Source organism: Globicephala melas, chromosome 21 (assembly GCF_963455315.2).
Source record: "Globicephala melas chromosome 21, mGloMel1.2, whole genome shotgun sequence".
Taxonomy (NCBI): Eukaryota; Metazoa; Chordata; class Mammalia; order Artiodactyla; family Delphinidae; genus Globicephala; species Globicephala melas.
Genome location: NC_083334.1, coordinates 558,719 through 580,044, shown reverse-complemented (window position 1 = coordinate 580,044; position 21,326 = coordinate 558,719). Strand labels below are relative to the sequence as shown.

The following is a 21,326-nucleotide window of genomic DNA, read 5'->3' as shown; positions in this document are numbered from 1 at the left end:
CTGCTTGTCGCCATCAGGGGTGCTCAGCAGCCGCCAGCTCCCACAGACACGACTTCTCGCCTCATGGTATTGCTGGCCCAAGGCCGGTTCCAGTGGAGTTGGTGGGAAAGGAGATGCCACAAGCCCTGAAGCCTCCTGCTGCACCTGCTGCACCTGCTTGGTGGGCTGTGTCCTGAGTCCCAGTCCACCTTTTATACAAGATTCCGGATGCTAGACCTTCCCCTGACCAAATGTGACCCTCTTTTGAGAAACAGAAGGGCATTAGAGGCACGGTCTGAGTTTTTCTGTGCACATGTATCCGGGACTGTGGTATAAGCGTTGTTCGAGTCATGCCTCATTTACCCATCTCCCAAATGGCTCTTTACCCCTCCTGATCTGAGCAGTGATGTGGGTGCAAATGAGGTCTAGAACCCTCTTAGGGTCCACGATGCACGTGCCTTTCTTCTTGGGCCAGATGAACGCTCGAAGTGGGGTGAAGCCCTAGCGTGAGGATCAGAGAGGACGCTGTGGCTTCCCGGTGCCGGAGAGAGGCTCCCCGGCCCCTCCCACACTACTCATGGGAGTGGACGTCGTGCTGCAGGGGCAGCTGTCTTCCTTGCCCCTCAGGAGCTGAGGGAGCCTAAGTGGACGCCTTTTCTCCACTCCAGTACTGAGAGTGCCAGCCCCGGAACCCAGGGAGTAGAAAGGCTTGTCCCCAGCGACTAAGACGACTTGTCACTGCTTCCAAGGCAGCCCCCAGGAAAGCAGCGACAAGCTTAATGGCGCCCAGCACGTAGGAAGTGAGGTATGATGCAAAACAGACAGATCAGGAAGCTCCGAATGCAAATGAGCGATGGGAAGAAAAGGAAAGCCCAAACCCAAATGAAAGATTATAATAAGAGCACTCTCAGACATCTAAGTACAAAAAAAAACCCACAGCAGCAAAGCCAGCAGTAACGGCCGAACGCTAAGGTGGGGAAAGCCATAATTTACAAACCAGAAAAACAGAATAGATATGTTGAAGAAGGAAGGGTGGTCACTGTTGAAATCCAAATGACTGGTTTTGAAGACCAAGTAGAAGAAATGACTCAGAAGACAAAGTTCCAGGTAAAATTAAGAAAACACACACACACACCCCTTAGCACATCCTCGAGAAATTCTTTAACTTTGTGGATAAAGATATTTTACAAGATTCTAGAGAAAGAAAAACAAGTTACTCTTCTTGTGACTTACAAAAGAAACAAATATAAAACTAATGACTCTCTCATCATCAACAGTGAAAACTAGAAGACAACAGAATAACTTCTACCACAAGGAAAAGACTACAGCCCGGGGGTTCTATATGCAGAGAAGAGATCATCCATCTCTCAGAGTAAACGCAAGATATTTAGGGACATGCAGAGATTCAGAGACTGTATCACCAATGTGCACCATCTGAAGTATTCAAGAAGTGATACCAACTGAATCAGAGTCACTACCTGTGAAAGGAAAGGAAAATGTGGTGAACCACCCACCGTGCAGTATATGTGCGGTCAAATCCCAAAGGACGGTAGAGCGAGTGGAAATGTGCAAGAACCACTGCAAGGGAAACCCTAAGAAAAGACTAGAAATAAAACTCCTTCCGTATCAGCAAAACCCAATAGTTGGGAGAAGCTGGTAGGGAGATTAAAAGTGTTCGCAAAATCTCATCTGAAGAAAGAGGGAGAAACAGTTATGGAGCAGAGCTTCAGTGGAGGGGAATAATTGCTATCTTGCATTCATGTGGTAATGAAAAATATGTATTTGAATATGAATGTCAGGGAAGGGAAGGTAATCATTAGTGAAATGAAGAAAGCACAATAGACCTACCTAATTAGCAGGGGGGAAAAGGCATGAATAGCAATCTGATCAATTTAGCAAAAACAGCTCCAAGGGAAAAGAGGAAACAGGTAAAATCACGAATAACCATAAAACAAGATGGAAGACGTGAACTCTCCCGTATGACACATTACATGAAATAGGAATGAACTGAATTTTGACACAAACAGAAACTAACCAGCTGATTTATAAACGTTATTGGTATTTATAAGAAACAGACTTAAAATGGTTAAAAAGTGGTTGAGAATAAAGAGATGGATATCAAGAGATATCAGGTGAATACAAACAAAAAGAAAGTAGGATTGGCAGTATTAATATTAGGAAAGGTGGAATTTACAATGAAAAACACTAAACAGGGTAAAGAGGACCGCTCAGTAAATGGTAGGAGACAACGGGATGAATACCTTAAAGTGCATACATTACGCAGTATAGTAGCTAAATTTACAAAGCAAAAGCTTTTAGGGAAAAAGTGTTGTTAAAACACATTTATTGAGGGATATGTGGTTCACCTCCTTCAGAAACAGATCTAAAAAGACCAACAAAAACGAACATACTGTATATATTAAGAAATAAGTGAAATATCAGGAAAAAGGAACCACAGGAAAATAGGAAGAAGTAGATCATCATGATAAACTTAAATTAAAAGCAAACAAAAAGTTGATTCTTTAAGAAGTCTAAGAAACCAGAAAGCCCCGATGGTCCCGCTTAAACAATAATGAGAGCGAAAATAAGGAGAGATACTGAAGACGTCATAACGACGAAAAGGAACTGCTCCAAACAGCACATTTTTTTAAATCCAGGGAAATTTATTTTTTCTTAGTAAAATATGATCAACCCCAAATTGTTTCAAAACATGGAGAAAAGTCATCAGAATCAGTTACCTCAAAAGAGATTAGCAAGGTGATTAAAAGGGACGCCATTAAAAAGTACCAGATAGGTTCCTAGGTAAATCTTACATAACCTTCAAAGTACAGCTAAGTCCATAGTTCAAAAAGCTATTCAACACCAAAAAAATAAAAAAGAAAAGAAAAAGATGGAAAGCACTAAAATTCATATTGTGAGGTTGACATAACCTTAACAACAAAACTCGATTAACATGGTACAAAAAAGAAACTATCTAGACCAAAATTTCTTCTCAATATGTATGTAATAAAAATTCTGAATAACCATTTGTATATAAGAATCTAGCAATGTATAAAAAGGGTAACAGTCTGGACCAGATTAATAACCAAGTGGTTGCTAATCCTGGGTGATGATGCAAGGATTTTTCAATGTTGGGAAATCTATTAACGTAATTAGATTAATAAATCAGTGTAGAAAAGCATGATCTTATCACTAGATGATGAAAAGGTTTGGGATAAAATTTTAAACCCATTCCTGATTAAAATAAAACTCACTAAGTAAACAAGAAGGAAAAAAACAAATATGTTAGTCGTGTAAGATGATCAATCAACCAAAAAAATTAGGGCTTCCCTGGTGGCGCAGTGGTTGAGAGTCCGCCTGCCGATGCAGGGGACACGGGTTCGTGCCCCGGTCCGGGAGGATCCCACATGCCACGGAGCGGCTGGGTCCGTGAGCCATGGCCGCTGAGCCTGCGCGTCCGGAACCTGTGCTCCGCAACGGGAGAGGCCACAACAGTGAGAGGCCCGCGTACCGCAAAAAAAAAAAAAAAAAAAATATATTCAAAAGTGAGAATAAAAGGGCCTTACCATGTATTGTTTAAAATAGTATAAAGCCATGTAATCACGTCTATAAGATATTGGTGTAAATAAAGACAAGTTGATCAGTGGAGTTGGCTAAAATTTCAGAACTAGATCCTAGCATACAGGGAAATTTAGCATAAAACAAAAAATGGTTTTTCTATTCATTGGGATTTGATAAATGGTGCTGGCACAGCTGGTTATCCATCTGGAAGAATATAAAATTGGACCCATATCTTTCAGCATATTCAAAAATAAATTAAGATGGATTAAAGACAAATGTAAAAAATAAAGCAATAAGAACTCTAGAAGTTGATTTGAGAGACTGAATAAAGTAGCAATGACTTGACCTGTGAGTAGCAGAAAGTTCCCAAAACAGTGGTTTAAACACCTAACAGAATTATTTTCTTACAAAACAAGAAGTCCAGAGGCAGACCGTCCAGGGTTCAAAGATGCCATCAGGGCTTCTGGTACCTTCTATCTTTCTTGGCTCAGGCATCTGTAGCATGTGACCTTTGCCCTACGGATCCCCAGATGTTGGCTGCATTTTCATATTCCTGTTGAAATAGAACCAATGCAAAAGGGAGAAGGGTTTCTCTCCATTGGACTATTTCCTTTCACTCCCCAGAGACGTCTTCTTGCATCTCTATTTTTCACAACTGTTATCCTTGGCTACGCTTAGCTGCATGAGAAGAGGGAACATTTACTATTTTTGCTTTCCAGCTTTTATAACAGAGGACGGCAAGGAAAAGCTGGTTGCGAATCTACACGGCCTGCCCCAGGGACTGTGTACCTCCCGAGAATAGAGGAGACCATTCTAACTGAAATAAAAAAAACAGAAGAGAAGCCTTATATGATTATTTTTTACTTAAAATCTTTTATATAAAATATAAATAAGCATACCATGGACAAAATTATTTTGTTGGGAACTATGTTTATAATCCATGTGACAGATAAAAGATACACACACACACACAAAATAAAGTAAGAGTGACTTTTACGAATTGAAAACAGAAAGACAACCCAACGGGAAATAGCTTCAATTCACAGAAGAGCAAATTCAAGTGGTCAGTGAACACATGAAAAGGTCATGAGTTTTCCTATTAGTCTGAGAAAAGCAGTAGCTCATCCGGGCCCCTGCATCCGCCCTGCACAGCTCGTGTCCTGGCATCCCTCATAGAGCATCTGTGAACCAGGTGACCACCAGTGATTTGCTGAGGAAGTTCCTCCCAGCTTGGTAAGCAGAAAATGAATGGGAGAAGCAACCATAGTGACAGGTGTTCCTGTTTGGAATTCTGCACACATTCTCTGCAGACAGACAGCCTCGTACATTGGAGTCACACCCTAGAATGTTCTTCCATCCAGGTGACCTAATACACCTGCGTGTTCCATCAGGCCTTCCTCCATGTTGTTTCCATTGAAAAATATATAGTGATCCATTATCAACATCTAAACGCAATACATTGATTCCTACAGCAAGGACTTGCTGTACAACTGTGAAGTTTGGGATTAGGAAAAAGCCAGAAAAAGAAAAGACCAACTTGTGAATTGTATCACACAAAACTTGACTCAGAAACTCTTAAAAGTATTGAAATAAACACAACAAAATCCATTTGCAGAATTACAAAAAAAGAAAGAAAGAGAAAGGAAAGAAAAAAACAGTAAAATAGTCACAGAGGTTGTATTTGGAGAGTGGGGCTATGAGGGAAAACCTGCCGCTCTAAATCATCAAAGGTCAAAGGCAAAAATAATCCCTGTCTTGGAACCATAGGAGTGGGGAGGAGAAGCACCTTTCCAGACAGGCAGATACCGTTGTTAATGTTCACACTGTCCTGAGGGTTGATTTTCAATTCAGGATGAATTCCAGGCACAGTAGGAGCACGGCACAGGGTTTCTGATTTAGTTTAGGGATGAAATATAAACCCAAAGTTCCTGGTACTAAAGGACATTTTAACCCTTGTGACCCGTACTTTCACCAAGGTCTATTCTCTTCCTTTTCCTCCTGCTTGGACTCATGATACTATTGTTCTCAGCCTTGTTTCGTGGTCCATTGTGCTACCTTCTTTATGCCTCTGCATAAACTTACGGTTGGGAGATATCTGAGATCCTCTAAGTCCATTTTATAGATGAGGAAAACTGAGACCCAGACTTGTGAAAATGCTCACTCAGTCAACAGCTGGTGAGTTCCAGAGCCAGAAATAAACAGAGTCTGATCCTATGATTTTCCTACTCTTTTGCCTTCCTAATTTACAAGAAAAAACCAAGCCCTTTTAAGAAACCCACAGAAAAAGTTAACCATGTTCTTGAATATGCTTGCAACCTTGAAGTAAGCATAGATAGCTTAGGTCATAAAAAGGACAAAACATAAAAGAAAAAGAAAGTTGATAAATTGGACTTCATCAACATTAAAACTTCTACTTATCAGAAAATACCTTTAAGAAAATGAAACAGCAAGCCACAGTGTAAGAGAAAATTGTGTGTGTATATATATATATATATACATACACACATACACATATATATGACAGTATATATGTCATATGCATGCATAATATATACACATATATACGTATATGTCATATATATGACAAAGGACTTATATCCAGACTATATAAAGAGCTCCTATAACTCAATAATAAAAAGATTAACAATACAATTTAAAAATGGACAAAATCCTTCAAAACTACATGGAAAATACACAAATGTCTGATGAGTACCTGAAACAGTGCTCAACATCATTAGCCATCAGGGAACTGAAAATTAAAACTACGACGACATATTACCACTCACCCACTGGAATGGCTAAAGTAAAAAATTCCGCAGCACCAAATATCTGTAAGGATGTGGAACAACTGAACTCTCATACATTGCTGATGGGAGTGCGAAGTGTAGAATGGCAAGATTTTCAGAAACTGTTCGGCAACGTCTTATGTAAAGTTAAAAATAACATCTTCCTTTTGACCGAGCAATGCATATCCTAAGTATTTACATATAAGACAAATGAAGCTTTATCTTCATAGCAGCTTTCTCCATAATCAACCCAAACAGGAATCACCAAGTGAATGGCTGTAACAAATTGTAGTTCCATTCATGCAATAGAACACAGCCTGGTAATACCAAAGATGAATTACTGATAAAGCAACAATGTGGAAGAACCTCAAAAGCATTCCATTAAGTGAAAGGATCCGTAGTCGATACTGTGTGACTGTTTATATTCCGTTCAAGAACAGACAAAACCTATCTATAATAAAAGAAGTCAGGGGCTTCCCTGGTGGCGCAGTGGTTGAGAGTCCGCCTGCCGATGCAGGGGACACGGATTCGTGCCCCGGTCCGGGAAGATCCCACATGCCGCGGAGCGGCTGGGCCCGTGAGCCATGGCTGCTGAGCCTGCGCGTCCGGAGCCTGTGCTCCGCAACGGGAGAGGCCACAGCAGTGAGAGGCCCGCGTACCGCAAAAAAAAAAAAAAAAAAAAAAAGAAGAAGTCAGAACAGTAGTTGCCTATGGTGACGGGGATTGACTTCAGGGGATACGGGAACTTTGTGGGCGTGAAGGAGATGTGCTGTGTTTAGCTGGGCTTCGTGGTGGAAACATACGTTAGAACTCACTGAAGTGTCCACTTAAGATTTGTGTGCTTCACTGCATATAGAATTTACCTAAGCAGTAATAACTTTAGAAACAAACCCCCAAGCTAGGCATGCTCAGACAAGTGTAGCTGGACGTGGGAGGTCTGGGGTTTGCTTTCTCTTTGCATCCAGCTTCAGCCAAGATGACATTTCACTTGGTCCTGGGACAGTCACATTGTCTCCACTGAACCGCAAGCACAGTCCTTTCAGAGACCACCTCTGCTGCCAATGCACTCCAGTGTTTTGCTGGATAAAGACATTCTGCCCACTAAGATAATGGCAGCCCCAGCCTTTCCAGGACAGTGCCGAGGGAGCGGAGGCCGACTTGTGGCACGTAGCTGGGACCATGCCTTTCAAATATTTTCATCCATTTCCAAATAGAAAAAAAGGTCCATTTTTAACTCTTGGATATAGGTTACATGTTTTGGCAGTTTTAATGTTGGAATTCCCTGAAACGATAAATAATTTTTAAATCTTTCCGCATATTGTGTGTTTCCAGATAGGTCAAAAGAATTAAATTCATATTTCTGAGATGTAAATCATGCAAGATGTACGTATAATTTTAGAATATCACCAATAGCATTTGGCGGATGTAAAAATAATATTCATAGCTCTGTTGATTAAGATACTAATTGTGTGTCTCTCTGTACCATTTTATCCTGTTTTGGAAGTGAAATGGAATATATCCATTTTTTTCTTACTCTTATTTTTATTTTGTTCCTTTGTATTTTTTGCATTTTGAAAATAGATTAAACATTCAGGCATGTTGGAAACTGTGAAAGAGGAAAATTTGAGACCCAAGAGCAAAATGCTTTTAATTTTAAAGACTGAGATTTCATTTAGTCTTGGATGCCATTATAGTGAATAATGGGAGCTGATCCTAGACTTCAAAAGAAATACGACCATGTGGTCTTACCGTTCAGCACTTAATGCTGCTGTGAATTTCCAGTTCTACCCTCTGTCATCTTACAAAAATGAAAGGAATCTGAAACCCTTTTTCATGTTTTCTGAAATACTTCCTGGTGCTAAGAAAACCTTTTCTTCGGGAGAACAGGGTTTCATAAAGAAAGACAAAAACCTGAAACAGACATCAGATCCCCTAGGCTAATTACTGCAGCTCCAAAGTTTATTCCTTTTAAATATGAACTCTTTAAAATGATTCATTTAGAGATCAAAATGATTAATCCTTCTCAGTCACTACGAATGTCAGCGGTGGGATTAAAGGATTTAGATGGCCATGTTTACTCAGCTTTAAATTTCTGTACTTAAAGACACCAGTTAAAGAGCTGCAGTTCATCATCGTTTCATGTGAATGTTTTCCTCCTAGTTCCCTCTTTTGGCTCCCCTTCCTAACTGATTGTTAACTAATTTGGGCTGTTAAGTAGGTAAGTGCCTCTTTCAGACTTGGCAGCCAACCTGCTCTGTAGATTACCTGCCAGAAGGTATGAGTAGATAGATGTAGCTTACAGCTCTCCTCTGGACACAGTAGGGGTAATCCTTGCCCCCTGCCTCGGCCTTTATTGGTCTGATGTCCTGAGCACCCTCTTGCTGCTAAACTTGTATCTGGTTCCTTGCCACACTGCCAACTTTGTATCCACATTGTGAATCACTGTGGTGCCGCTTCAGTCACAATTATTAAACACCTGCCGCTTCGCGCCAAACCACACGCATATTTATACCAATACCTACTGCAGTTGGATTATCAGACAGCAGCAGATACGTTGGAGGGTTGTAGGCGTATTAGCATCCATCGCTGGGTCCCGGGTTGTTCTAAAGAAACAATGACTGGTAAAAAATAAAAAGCAAATTCATTTTCAGAACGCTTTTGAGAAAAACCAAATTTAAAGTGATTACTCTCCTTACAAATGGGTACAAATGGTTGCTAATGTCAGGATTGCGCTATTCTGTGGCGGGTGTCTAAACCCTTCGTGGTACATGCTTAAGAAGATGCCTTTTCTTTATAAGTCAGCAGACTCACAACCTCATTTTCTTGTTTGAGCCACCAAGCCTCCTCTTCAGTATCCATGTTTGTCCCCCCCGGGGGCTTCACAAATCTTATCTTGAAGAAAATGCATATTCTCCGGGGCTGTTCATCTAATCCTGCTTTCCCTGCTTGCAAATGCACTTGGGGTTTTCCCTTCTCAGGCTTCTCATCAAGTTCACTGTCAAGTCTCAACCACACACTTCCAGGGACGGGTACATAGAGTTCACAGCCGAGTTCAGGATGAATGCTGAGGGGTGTAACCTGCAATGGCTTCCGTTAGACCCGTATTTTGAGTGATAAATTGGATTGTAAATATGGTGTACAGTGGTCATTTCCTTTGTCCTCTAGAAATATTAGATATTAATATCTTATGAATAGGAACATCAAGAAGGCTGTTGAATACTGTTGACGATATTTACCTTTTATAGAGAGAGTAAAATGGGGTAGGGAAAGTTAAGGTATTTAGTGGGATTTTAAGTTAATTTTTAAAATGTAGTTTTGTGTAGGATCCTGTAAGTCAAGATTTATACCCTCACTGGAGCTTCTACTGCATGTTCAAGGGTGGGTGTTCTGTTCAAAGAGTGACAAATTTAACGTAAGGAAGTTTGGAGTATCCCAGAAAATATGCATTAGGACTCAAAGGGGAAAAAATTCCACACGCTTATTTTACTCTGTGATCTTCTTATCGTTTTACAAACACAGCAAAAAAGGGAACTCCGGGTAAGATGGTGGTGACGCTGAATCCACCAATAGCAAATGAGAAATGTTTGTCCAGTTTGTAGTTTGGGGCTGCGCTCCGCCCTTGCAGGAGGATGCCTCCACGTCAGAAAGTATATAATTCCATCCAAGCTGGCAACGGCCAAGGAAAATGCTTAAAGGCAGTTACAGATTATTTTACTTCTGTGTATTACACTTGTATTGATCCTTCTCTCCATTTCCTACGCTCAGTTATCGGGCTTGTTACTATAGAAGAAATAGATGCTTATTCGCCTTTAAAAAAGTCCATATATGATGAAGGGAAAGGGAAGAATGAAAAGAAAAACGTTGCTCCTGTATTTCTTACACAACTTCATTTCTTTACAATAAATGAGGAAGGAGTTTTAAAACCCAGCTTCTCCAAGGGAAGGGAGTAAACTAAATTTCTAATTATTGAATGGGAGCTATTAAACAGCAAATCAAGAAAATATATTGGTTTTCTTAAAAGAAGGTAGACTTTCATCTTTCTTTCTTATGTTTTTAAATTAATGGAAATTATCATGCAAAGTAAAAATTCAAAACTATAGAAGAGAAAATTACTGATTTCCTTCACTTACGTCTCCTTCTGTGTGGTCCATCTTGACAGTTAATGGCCCCCTCCCCTTTATTCATGCTCAAAACCATAGGCATTTATATAATCTGTTGGGTCTCTTTCTTAGTTTCCAAAAATGGGATCATACTCTACACACTACTTTGCAACTTGTATTTTTTTTACTTAAAATATATATAATAGGCTTCCCTCCAGCACAGAAAACATAGGTCCAAACCCACTCTTCCTGCTATAGCCACATAGCCTTCCATGCAGGGAATATACCACGTATTTAGCAGTTCCCTTCCTGGTAAACATTCCACTTATTTTAATTTTTACAACCATGCCGTAATAAACATTATTTGTACATGTCTGTTTAAGTCCAGGTGATTTTATTTCTCTCGGATACAGTCTAAGAGGTAGACTTTCAGCGCTAAAGAATACTTTAACAGACAAAATATTTTCAAAGACTAAGGCAGCATAATAGAAGGCAAAGAAAAAAATGATAAAGAAATAATGAAATTGTGTAGCAGACCCGCAGAATCCGTTGCTTTTTAAGAGAACAGTTCGCGGTTTCAGTACCAGTTCCTGTGCCAATGACTTATAGTCCAACTCCTCACTGCAAGTTTACAGTATGGTATATACACACTGGCAGTGTGACATAAAAGAGAGCCAACAGATAATAAGCGTTGTGAGGATGTGCAGAAACTGGAACTCTCATACACTTGTGGTCAGAAAGGAAAGTGGTGCAGCCACTGTGGAAAACAGTCTGGCGGTTCCTCAAAAGGTTAAACGTAGAGCTAATACAATATCACCCAGCAATGCCTCTCATAGGTACATACACAAGAGAAATAAAAACATATGGTGTTCCGTAGCAGCATTTTCATAGTAGCCAAAAAGTGGAAACAACTCAAATGTCCATTAACTGATACACAGATAAATAAAAGATGATGTGTCTATACAATGGAATATTATTTGGCCATAAAAAGAAATGACTGCTGGCCCACGCTACAATGTGGTTGGATCTTGAAAACACTATGTTAAGTGAAAAAAGCCAGTCGCAAAAGTCTACATGTTGTAGGACCCCTTTTCTTTGAAATGTCCAGAGTAGGCAAATCTATAGTGAGAGAAAGGAGCTTAGTGCTTGCCTAGGGCTAGAGGGAGCGGTGGGGTAAGAGGGGAGATGGCAGGTGACTGATAATTGGTACAAGGGTGATGAAAATGGTCTAAAATTGATTGTGGTGATAGTTGCACACCACCATGTGTATGCTAAAAACCATTGACTTGTACACTTTAAGTAGGTTCACTGTATGGTCTGTGAGTTAATATCTCAATAAAGTAGTTTTGGAAAAGAGAAGAAACAAGTGAAATAGAGAGAAAGGGCACAATCTAAGCATTAGAGAATCTAGACGTAAGAGGGGAGAGAATACCACGAGTTCTCATGTGGGACCACCCTCCTCTGGGTTCTGCAGTCACCCTGTGTCACTCCGAGGCTAGTCCCTCACGTAGAGGCTTTTGCTTTTCAACTCACCCAGACACAGCAGATGTCTCGCCTAATGGTGAACATCACTCTGCACTGCAGCTTTGAAAAATCCCTTCTTGTTCGGACTAGGTTATAGACACCATGCAAGACAAAGGCCATTTTTTTCCCAACCCCCTTCTTTTATTGAAGAGGTAGCTATTATGCTCAGTGCTGGTGGAAAGTGGTCCTTTCCATTTCGTCACATACCCTCCCTCATTTTTCAAACTGTGAACCTTTTTTCAATGATGCCACCTGCCTGGGCCGTTTATTCAGTCTTTCTTTTATAGGTTTTTCAAATTTATGAGTGTCTTGAAACAGAAATGCCTAATCTAGTCCAAGCTAACCTTGCCTTTTAATCACAAGAAATTTCATCCTCAGGTACACTTTGTTCCTCCTGCAATTTATTATGTTGGGACTGTTTCAAATTGTAATGGGAAACTCTGTGGCTGGCCTTGCTGATCAAGGTTATCAAAATTCAGTGTGCACGAGGTAAATACTGATTTCACCAGTCTCGGCCAACAGAATTAATATAAAGACTCTACAGGGTGAAGAAAGAAATTAAGGTAATAGTGTTAGAAGCATTGCAAAGAACACAATCTGAAGAAACCATGGAAAATAAGAATAAATGTATCCTCATCTCCTTCACGTTACTTGCAGCCAAAGATGAGTTTAAACAGGACGGTCATGTCTTTAGTTGGTTCCAGAGCATCTTTGCTGCCTTCTTCTGCCAGTCTCTTCCCATTTCTCCACATTGACCTAAAATCCAGCGCCAAGAACCGCATCCCAACCCCAAATTCCCGGCTCCAAGGTACCAGAGCCAACTGCTTCTTCTCCCAATCAGGAACCCTTCTTTTCACCATCTTCCTTCTGTTTGTCCAAACTGCCTGAGCTTTCCATAAGTATAGCCCATCTTGCTAAACGTTGCTGAATTGTAGGAAATAATCTAATAGACTAATTCATTCAAATTTAATAGCTAGATCTCCCCAGGGGTGTCTGCATTAAAACGAGGGATCCTACAAGCAAGAATCCTTAACCTAAGGGGGGAATCAGCAACAGTGGAATTTGAAGCACTGGGGAGAGATAGTTTTGAATGAAGGAAAAGTCAACTTTGGTGGCAATGTGACTATTCTAAAATTATTTGAAAACAACCTTGTTGCCCCCCTCAAATTGTCCATTTCTCTATGATTATTACATTTGCCCAGGTGTTTATTTTTTGTCATTTTTCATTTTGCTTCCCTTTATGCTGGCTTCATTTACATAAAGCATCTCTTTTTTTAATTAAAAAATTTTTTAACTGAATGAACGATTCTTTAAATTCTATAGTGCTTTACAATTTTCAGAAGATTCATACATACGATTTCATATAATTCCATAATAACGCTTTTTTTCTCCCCTCCCCCTATATTGTCCTCCCCACTTCCCTCTCCCCATTGGTAACTGCTAGTTTGTTCTCTGTATCTGTTAGTCTGCTTCTTGTTTGTTTCATTCATCAGTTTGTTTTTCACATCCTACATATAAGTGATATCATACAGTATTTGTCTTTCTCTGTTTGATTTATTTCACTTAGCATAATGCCCTCCAAGTCCATCCATGTTGCTGCAAGTGGCAAAATTTTATTCTTTTTGTGGCTGAGTATATATATATATATGTACACTCAGTGTTATATATATAATGGATACTACTCAGCCATATACATATATGTGTGTGTGTGTGTATATATATATATATATATATATACTCAGTATTATATGTATAATGGAATACTACTCAGCCATATATATATGTGTGTGTGTGTGTATATATATATATATATATACACTCAGTATTATATGTATAATGGAATACTACTCAGCCATATATGTATATGTGTGTGTGTATATATGTATATATACTCAGTATTATATATATAATGGAATACTACTCAGCCATATATGTGTGTGTGTGTGTGTGTATATACTTATTATTATATATATAATGAAATACTACTCAGCCATATATATGTATGTGTGTGTGTATATATGTATATATATATATATATACTCAGTATTATATATATAATGGAATATATATATATATATACACACACACATAGCTTCTTTATCCATTTATCTGTTGATGGACACTTAGGTTGCTGCATACTTTGGCAATTGTAAATAACGTTGCTATGAACATTGAGATGCATGTATCTTTTTGAATTAGCGCTTTTGTTTATGTTCTGGATATATACCCAGGAGTGGTATTGCTGGGTCATATGGTAGTTCTATTTGTAGTTTTGTGAGAAATCCCCACACAGTTCTCCACAGTGGCTGCATCAGTTTACATTCCCACCAGCAGTGTAGGCGGGTTCCCTTGTCCCCACAGCCTCGCTAACATTTATTTGTGTTCTTTTCGATGATGGCCATTCTGACAGGTGAGGCGGTACCTCACTGTGGTTTTGAGTTGCGTTGCCCTGATGATTAGCAGTGTTGAGCATCTTTGGCCGTCTGTATTTCCTCTTTGGAAAAATGACTATTCAGTTCTTCTGCCCATTTTTAAATCAGGTTGGTTGTTTTTTGATGTTCTGTGAGCTGTCTATATATGTTGGAAATTAATCCCTTATCTGTCTTATCATTTGCAAATACCTTCTCCCATTCAGTAGGCTGTGTTTTTGTTTTGTCGATGCTTTCCTTTACACTTTGTCAAAGCATAAAGCATCTCTTAAAGCAAGTCATCACAGCCCTGAAAAGTGAGAAAACAGTGGTGAAGTGAGTTGAATGAAGCCAGTAAGTGGCTTTAGATTAGGTCCATTGGAAATCAAGTTTAGTGTTCTTTCCCAAGAGAGCAAAAGCAAATTTTAATTTAGTAAGGAAATCACAGCTTGCTTTCTAGCTTGCATTTCAGAAACAGACCTTAAGAGTTTGAATCATCGCAAGACACTGATTTCAGAGGGTCAGATGTTTGTTTGTTTTTAACATCTTTATTGGAGTTTAATTGCTTTACAATGGTGTGTTAGTTTCTGCTTTATAAAAAAGTGAATCAGCTATATGTATACATACATCCCCATATCACCTCCCTCTTGCATCTCCCTCCCACTCTCCCTATCCCACCCCTCCAGGCGGTCACACAGCACTGAGCTGATCTCCCCATGCTACGTGGCTGCTTCCCACTATCTATCTATTTTACATTTCGTAGTGTATAGATGTCCATGCTACTCTCTCACTTCGTCCCAGATTCCCCTTCCCCCTCCCCGTGTCCTCAAGTCCATTCTCTACGTCTGCATCTTTATTCCTGTCCTGCCCCTAGGTTCATCAGAACCTTTTTTTTTTTTTTAGATTCCATATATATGTGTTAACATACGGTATTTGTTTTTCTCTTTCTGACTTACTTCACTCTGTATGACAGACTCTAGGTCCATCCACCTCACTACAAATAACTCAATTTCATTTCTTCTTATGGCTGAGTAATATTCCATTGTATATATGTGCCACATCTTCTTTAACCATTCATCTGTCGATGGACACTTAGGTTGCTTCCGTGTCCTGGCTATTGTAAACAGAGCTACAATGAACACTGTGGTACATGACTCTTTTTGAATGATGGTTTTCTCAGGGTATATGCCCAGTAGTGGGATTGCTGGGTCATATGGTAGTTCTATTTTTACTTTTTTAAGGAACCTCCATACTGTTCTCCATAGTGGCTGTATCAATTTACATTCCCACCAACAGTGCAAGAGGGTTCCCTTTTCTCCACATCCTCTCCAGCATTTATTGTTTGCAGATTTTTTCATGATGGCCATTCTGACCGGTGTGAGATGATATCTCACTGTAGTTTTGATTTGCATTTCTCTAATGATTAGTGATGTTGAGCGTCCTTTCATGTGTTTGTTGGCCATCTGTATGTCTTCTTTGGAGAAATGTCTATTTAGGTCTTCTGCCCATTTTTGGATTGGGTCATTTGTTTTTTTGATATTGAGCTGCATGAGCTGCTTGTATATTTTGGAGATTAATCCTTTGTCAGTTGCTTCATTTGCAAATATTTTCTCCCATTCTGAGGGTTGTCTTTTCATCTTGTTTATGGTTTCCTTTGCTGGGCAAGAGCTTTTAAGTTTCATTAGGTCCCACTTGTTTATTTTTGTTTTTATTTCCATTTCTCTAGGAGGTGGGTCAGAAAGGATCTAGCTGTGATTTATGTCATAGAGTGTTCTGCCTATGTTTTCCTCTAAGAGTTTGATAGTGTCTGGCCTTACATTTAGGTCTTTAATCCATTTTGAGTTTATTTTTGTGTATGGTGTTAGGGAGTGTTCTAACTTCATTCTTTTACATGTAGCTGTCCAGTTTTCCCAACACCATTTATTGAAGAGGCTGTCTTTTCTCCATTGTATATTCTTGCCTCCTTTATCAAAGATAAGGTGACCATATGTGCATGGGTTTATCTCTGGGTGGAGGGTCAGATGTTTAAGGAGTCTGGGATACACATACCAATTCATAGGGACGATGTCTTGGATATTCGTTTGCACAATGAACTGTGTTTACATACCCAGATAACATTTTCTGCTTCCCTTCACCCCATAGACTTTTGCATCAAGATGGCAACAGTGGGAAAAGTCAGTAACATGGAGAATGTTTCAAGTTACACTTCAGAGATTAGAAAGCGAGTTCTTACTGTCTTTTAACTTGTCTCTTATTTTTATGCTCCAATGTGGGAACCTCCCCAAATAGAGGAAAGATGCACAGGATCTTATTATTCATTTTCACCCTTTAAAAATTGTTTTGGAAAAATCGACATGTTTGATGGTGATGTTTAACTGTTTTACACCCTTTCCCCCCCTCCCCATTTTAGATATGACATATAAATAGTAATGGATAAGCTCTTTCACATTAACTGTCCATTACATTCCATTAACTGTCCATTACATTGACCATTTTTGGATTTACTTTCATAAGTACAGTCCACACTATTTCTTTTAAAAATATTGCCACTGCTATGTCTTAGCTCATTAAGCTTGCCCACTTTCTCACTGTTCAATGAGTTTTTATTCCCTCTTCTTTATTTTTGCTACTTCCTTTATTTTTTATTTCTTTTATAGAAAATCTAGGTTGAATATTTGCACTTGGAATGAGAAGACCCCTTTTTAAAATTAATTTGTTTTTGTTTATTTTTGGCTGCGTTGGGTCTTCGCTGCTGCGTGCAGGCTTTGTCTAGTTGCGGCGAGTGGGGGCTACTCTCCGTTGCAGTGCACGGGCTTCTCATTGCAGTGGCTTCTCTTGTTGTGGAGCACGGGCTCTAGGTGCGCGGGCCTCAGTAGTTGTGGCTCGCGGGCTCTAGAGCGCAGGCTCAGTAGTTGTGGCACACGGGCCCAGCTGCTCTGCGGCACGTGGGATCTTCGCAGACCAGGGCTCAGACCTGTGTCCCCTGCGTTGGCAGGCGGATTCTTAACCACTGCGCCACCAGGGAAGTCCCAACTACTTCCTTTGTTTTTGACATACTTTTTGGTTCAGATACTTATTCACATCTCTCTGAGATGATTTGTAGCTAATTTGTAGCAACAGATTTTCATTATTTATGAGTGTCATTGTCAGAATCCATTTGGAAGTCTGACCGAGATAAAGCAGATTCCGACTTGTGATCTGACCACAGCGATAAAGCAATTAACCACACGGGTTAAAGTGGGCTGAATCCTTGAGGGTGCTGATGTTTGTACAGCCAAATGTTTACTGTCTTGTGCATTATGTCTGATTCATTTCCTAGAAGGTTCAAGATGTTATTATTACAAATAATTTATAACACCCTCTTTTAAAAAATGTAATGTGTGTTATTTCTCATACTAGCCAATTAACTTTAAAATGTTTGTGGCTATAAGAGAGGGAAGTACAAAAGTGAAAACTCTGAGTAATATAAATGCTTAATATTCTTAAAAGTTTGGTATTATATGGTAGCATTTAAATCAGTCTTGGTATACTACTATTCTTTTCCTGTATTTGGATTCTAGTTGGTACCTAAATCTTAGACTCTACCATGCCAATGAGACGGGAAATGGGAGGCCCATGTGTATGCATCCTCTAAGCAAACATTTTTGTCTCTCTTCTCACCCCTAGTATCATAAAACATAGGTGAAATTTTCAAGAATAAATACAGGATTGGAAAAGCCATTAATAACGGCAGTCATTTTAAAGTGTCACCTAATTTAAACACTTTTGCTGTAAGTTATTGCAGTGTCATGAGTTTTATTATGCTCAATTTATTAGTAAAAGCCTTCAGGGTTCACAGCCATTTATTTTGCAGGGAACTTGATTTTGTCATTAATTTTTAAATACAGAATACTCCCGCTTTATTTTTTTAGAGTGCACTTTATTTGCACAAATTGGTTTACTCTGATCAATACAGATGTTTCCAGGTGTTTATTAAAGCAAAAAATCTGGGAAGTCAGGTGTCTGCACATTTTCATGACATTACGCTCCAAAAGTTAGTGTGTGTTTGTACACACATGATACATGTTTATATTGGTTGTTAAGTTTTAGGTGGGAAAATATAATAAAGACTGCCCAGGCTCCGGTTTCTAATTTTTTCTGATTATTGGGTAACTTATTCTGGAGGGCAATCTTTTCTCTTCCAAAGGAGTGACACCTGGGCGGGAAAATCCTACCGTTTGGGATGAGAACCAGGACCCAGGAAATAATTCTGACCATTTCTATGGCTTCACAAGTCTGCTAAACACAGTTCTATCAAGGATAACTAAGCCTTTCTCTGGGTTGGGTTTTCATGGTCTGGGCCGCTTTACCAGCCGGGCTCTCTGGAGGTGTTTATGGGCTGAAATAGTTGACAAAGGAGCTCTGAGCCGTGGTGGGTGGCAAGTCAGAGATGGAGCTCCCTGCACCCCACCTGGACCCACGCGACCACAGGTCATGTGGAGCTAATGCAGACTACCTGGTGCTGAGAGCTGACAAGACTGGATGCTTAAGTGTTTATTTTAGGGAGATTTTGTTTATAAAAAACTGAAACGAGACATATACTCACTAGCTGTCATCTTTTCTCCCCCTAATTAGGACAGAATTTCACCCTAAGGCAGTTAGGCGTTTGTGAACCGGAAGCCCGAAGAGGACTGACGTTTTGTGCGGAAATGGGGCTCCCTCACAGAGGTTACTCTATCAGTGCAGGGTCAGACGCTGACACTGAGAATGAAGCAGTGATGTCCCCAGAGCATGCCATGAGACTGTGGGGCAGGGGGGTCAAGTCAGGCCGCAGCTCCTGTCTGTCAAGCCGGTCCAACTCAGCCCTCACCCTGACAGATACAGAGCACGAAAACAAGTCGGACAGTGAAAACGGTAAGTTCTTTTTTCTTTGGCTTCGTAATGTTGGCGTTCAGTGCTTCTGTCTGTTTCCGTTGACTCTGGAGGCGTGGCTTGCTTCCTTCCTCCCATCTCTCCTTCTCTTGCTTTCTTCTGCCTTTCTTTGTATTGCAACGCTACTAGTGGCGCTCAAGAAATGTCCTTCGTTATTGCATTTTTTTTCCCTGGGAAAAAATCACTATTCGACGACATCAGATTGTAAAATTATTGTGTTAGCTATACTTTTGAAAAACAGTTTAATCGTGATAAGAAAAAAAAAAAAAACCACAAAGATTGGCTTTGACTTATCTTGGACCGTGTGACCTGTTATCCTCGATGGAGTTGCAAAGCAAGTGGTGGTAAAGTTTACCCCACAGCCAGCTTGTAATCAGAGATGTCTTTGTAGATTCCTCTTGAAAATATCTCAAAGAAGTTCCAGAATCTTAGAATGGTTGACTGAGCACACGGAATAGTTTATTAACAGGGCTTAATGACTGAAGAACAAATTTGATCATGCTTTAAACTTACTTGTTGATGACAGCAATCGAAATCTTGGTAAAGAGAAGGGAGTGTGGCCTTTGATGTGCTTTGGGGACTGGATCAGTCTGCAATTAAATCGATGCACAAAAACTGGATTTTAGGGTATCCAAATAGCATACTGTAAGAAAAATCGGTATATTGGGACTCTTTTCCTATCACCAACACAGAATAATAAACAGTTAATTTCTATGCAATAATAGATTTCAAAGAAAACTTAATTTTTAGTCAGTGCAGCTTCTGGGAAGAATTGTAGCATCAGCAGCAATGCACCGGACAACAAAATGACATTTCTCTTTCAGCATTTAATGTTAACAGCATACTTGCTACTTTAATCTAGTTATTAATGCTGTGTATACGGTGTATCAAAAAAGCAGAGAGAAAATTAAAATGGAAGAACTGCATGACGTGTGAAAAGAAAGATGCTGTTTTACTGATGGTTTCCTTTTCGTTACTTATTGAGCAAGCTTGTCAGCTCTGCTTTGCGACAGGAAAGCAGGTCATTGTCAGCTTTTAGTCTCAGCTCAGTCACCAAACCAAGGGGTAGCTACTGCTTCCTACTGCTTAGCACTTGTTTTCTTGCTATCCAGGGAAAAAAAGTCTACTTTAAACCAACTAAAGCAATATCTTGTGGAGAATACTTGGATGCATTGAACCAAAGTCAGAATCAACTACTAATAGGCACTCAATGTATTCATTTTGGAAGTGTCAGTTCTTGGTGGAGGCTGGACTTATCCCAACCCCAAACAGGAAACAAGGGCAGTTCTGTCTAACAAAATGAGTCTTAGAATCTGACTGTGGCGTTTTCCTGAGCTAATCCATTCACCTCAGTAAAACCTGTGTTTATAGAAATTTTCACTGACTCAGAAGTTTCTAACCTTAAGTATGTAAGATTTGCCATCAGTTTTGCTTCCTGTCCCTCTGTATGTTTATGTAACACTCTGCAAGCAATTGTAGGCACAGTGGTTATATTCAGATGTGTTATTTGACGTTTGATTTTCCTAAAATACATGAAAACAGGTATGATGGTTTCAGAAAAGAGCAGAGGAGGGTGCAGCAGGACAATGCGTTCAGTTCTGATTTTCTGCATCATGGACCTTCCATATCCGTATCCCTTAGATATCGTCCCACATTGCGTCAGCGTGCCCTTTCTATATACACCCTTTGTAGCATCTCTGTTTCTCTCTCTCCCTCTCATAACGAGTGTATCTTGTTATTGTGTCTGTATTGGTAAAATATAAATTAATTTTATTATTTTTTAACTTGTATATCTGCTAAAACCATCTCACAGTGAATTCCCAAACACATGCCATTTTATTCTTTTCAGAAAACTTAGAAGCGTTGCCACCTCTAGTTAACAGTATCTAACATCCAAATGACTGGGGGCGGGGTGGCAAGCCTGACTTTCTCACACTGCCGCCCCCCGCTATTTGCACTTATTATGAACGAGGGGAGGGACTTGCTGCTCCGGGAATCTCCTACTCCATGTCCTTGGAATGATGTAAAGACAAGGAGAGTTACACTCATCCATTTCT

At 39.8% G+C, this 21,326-nt stretch overlaps 1 protein-coding gene across 4 annotated transcripts in view; it reads left to right on the top strand.

Annotated features, from left to right (window-relative positions):
* The window catches only part of TENM3 (teneurin transmembrane protein 3), a 429,049-nt gene that overhangs the window by 4,056 nt on the left and 403,667 nt on the right, over positions 1-21,326 (top strand). For all 4 annotated transcript variants that reach the window (XM_060291422.1, XM_060291421.1, XM_060291420.1 and 1 more), the window contains exon 2: positions 18,973-19,251. In XM_060291422.1, coding sequence (XP_060147405.1) covers positions 18,973-19,251 — 279 coding nt within the window. The remainder of the gene's footprint in view (positions 1-18,972; positions 19,252-21,326) is intronic.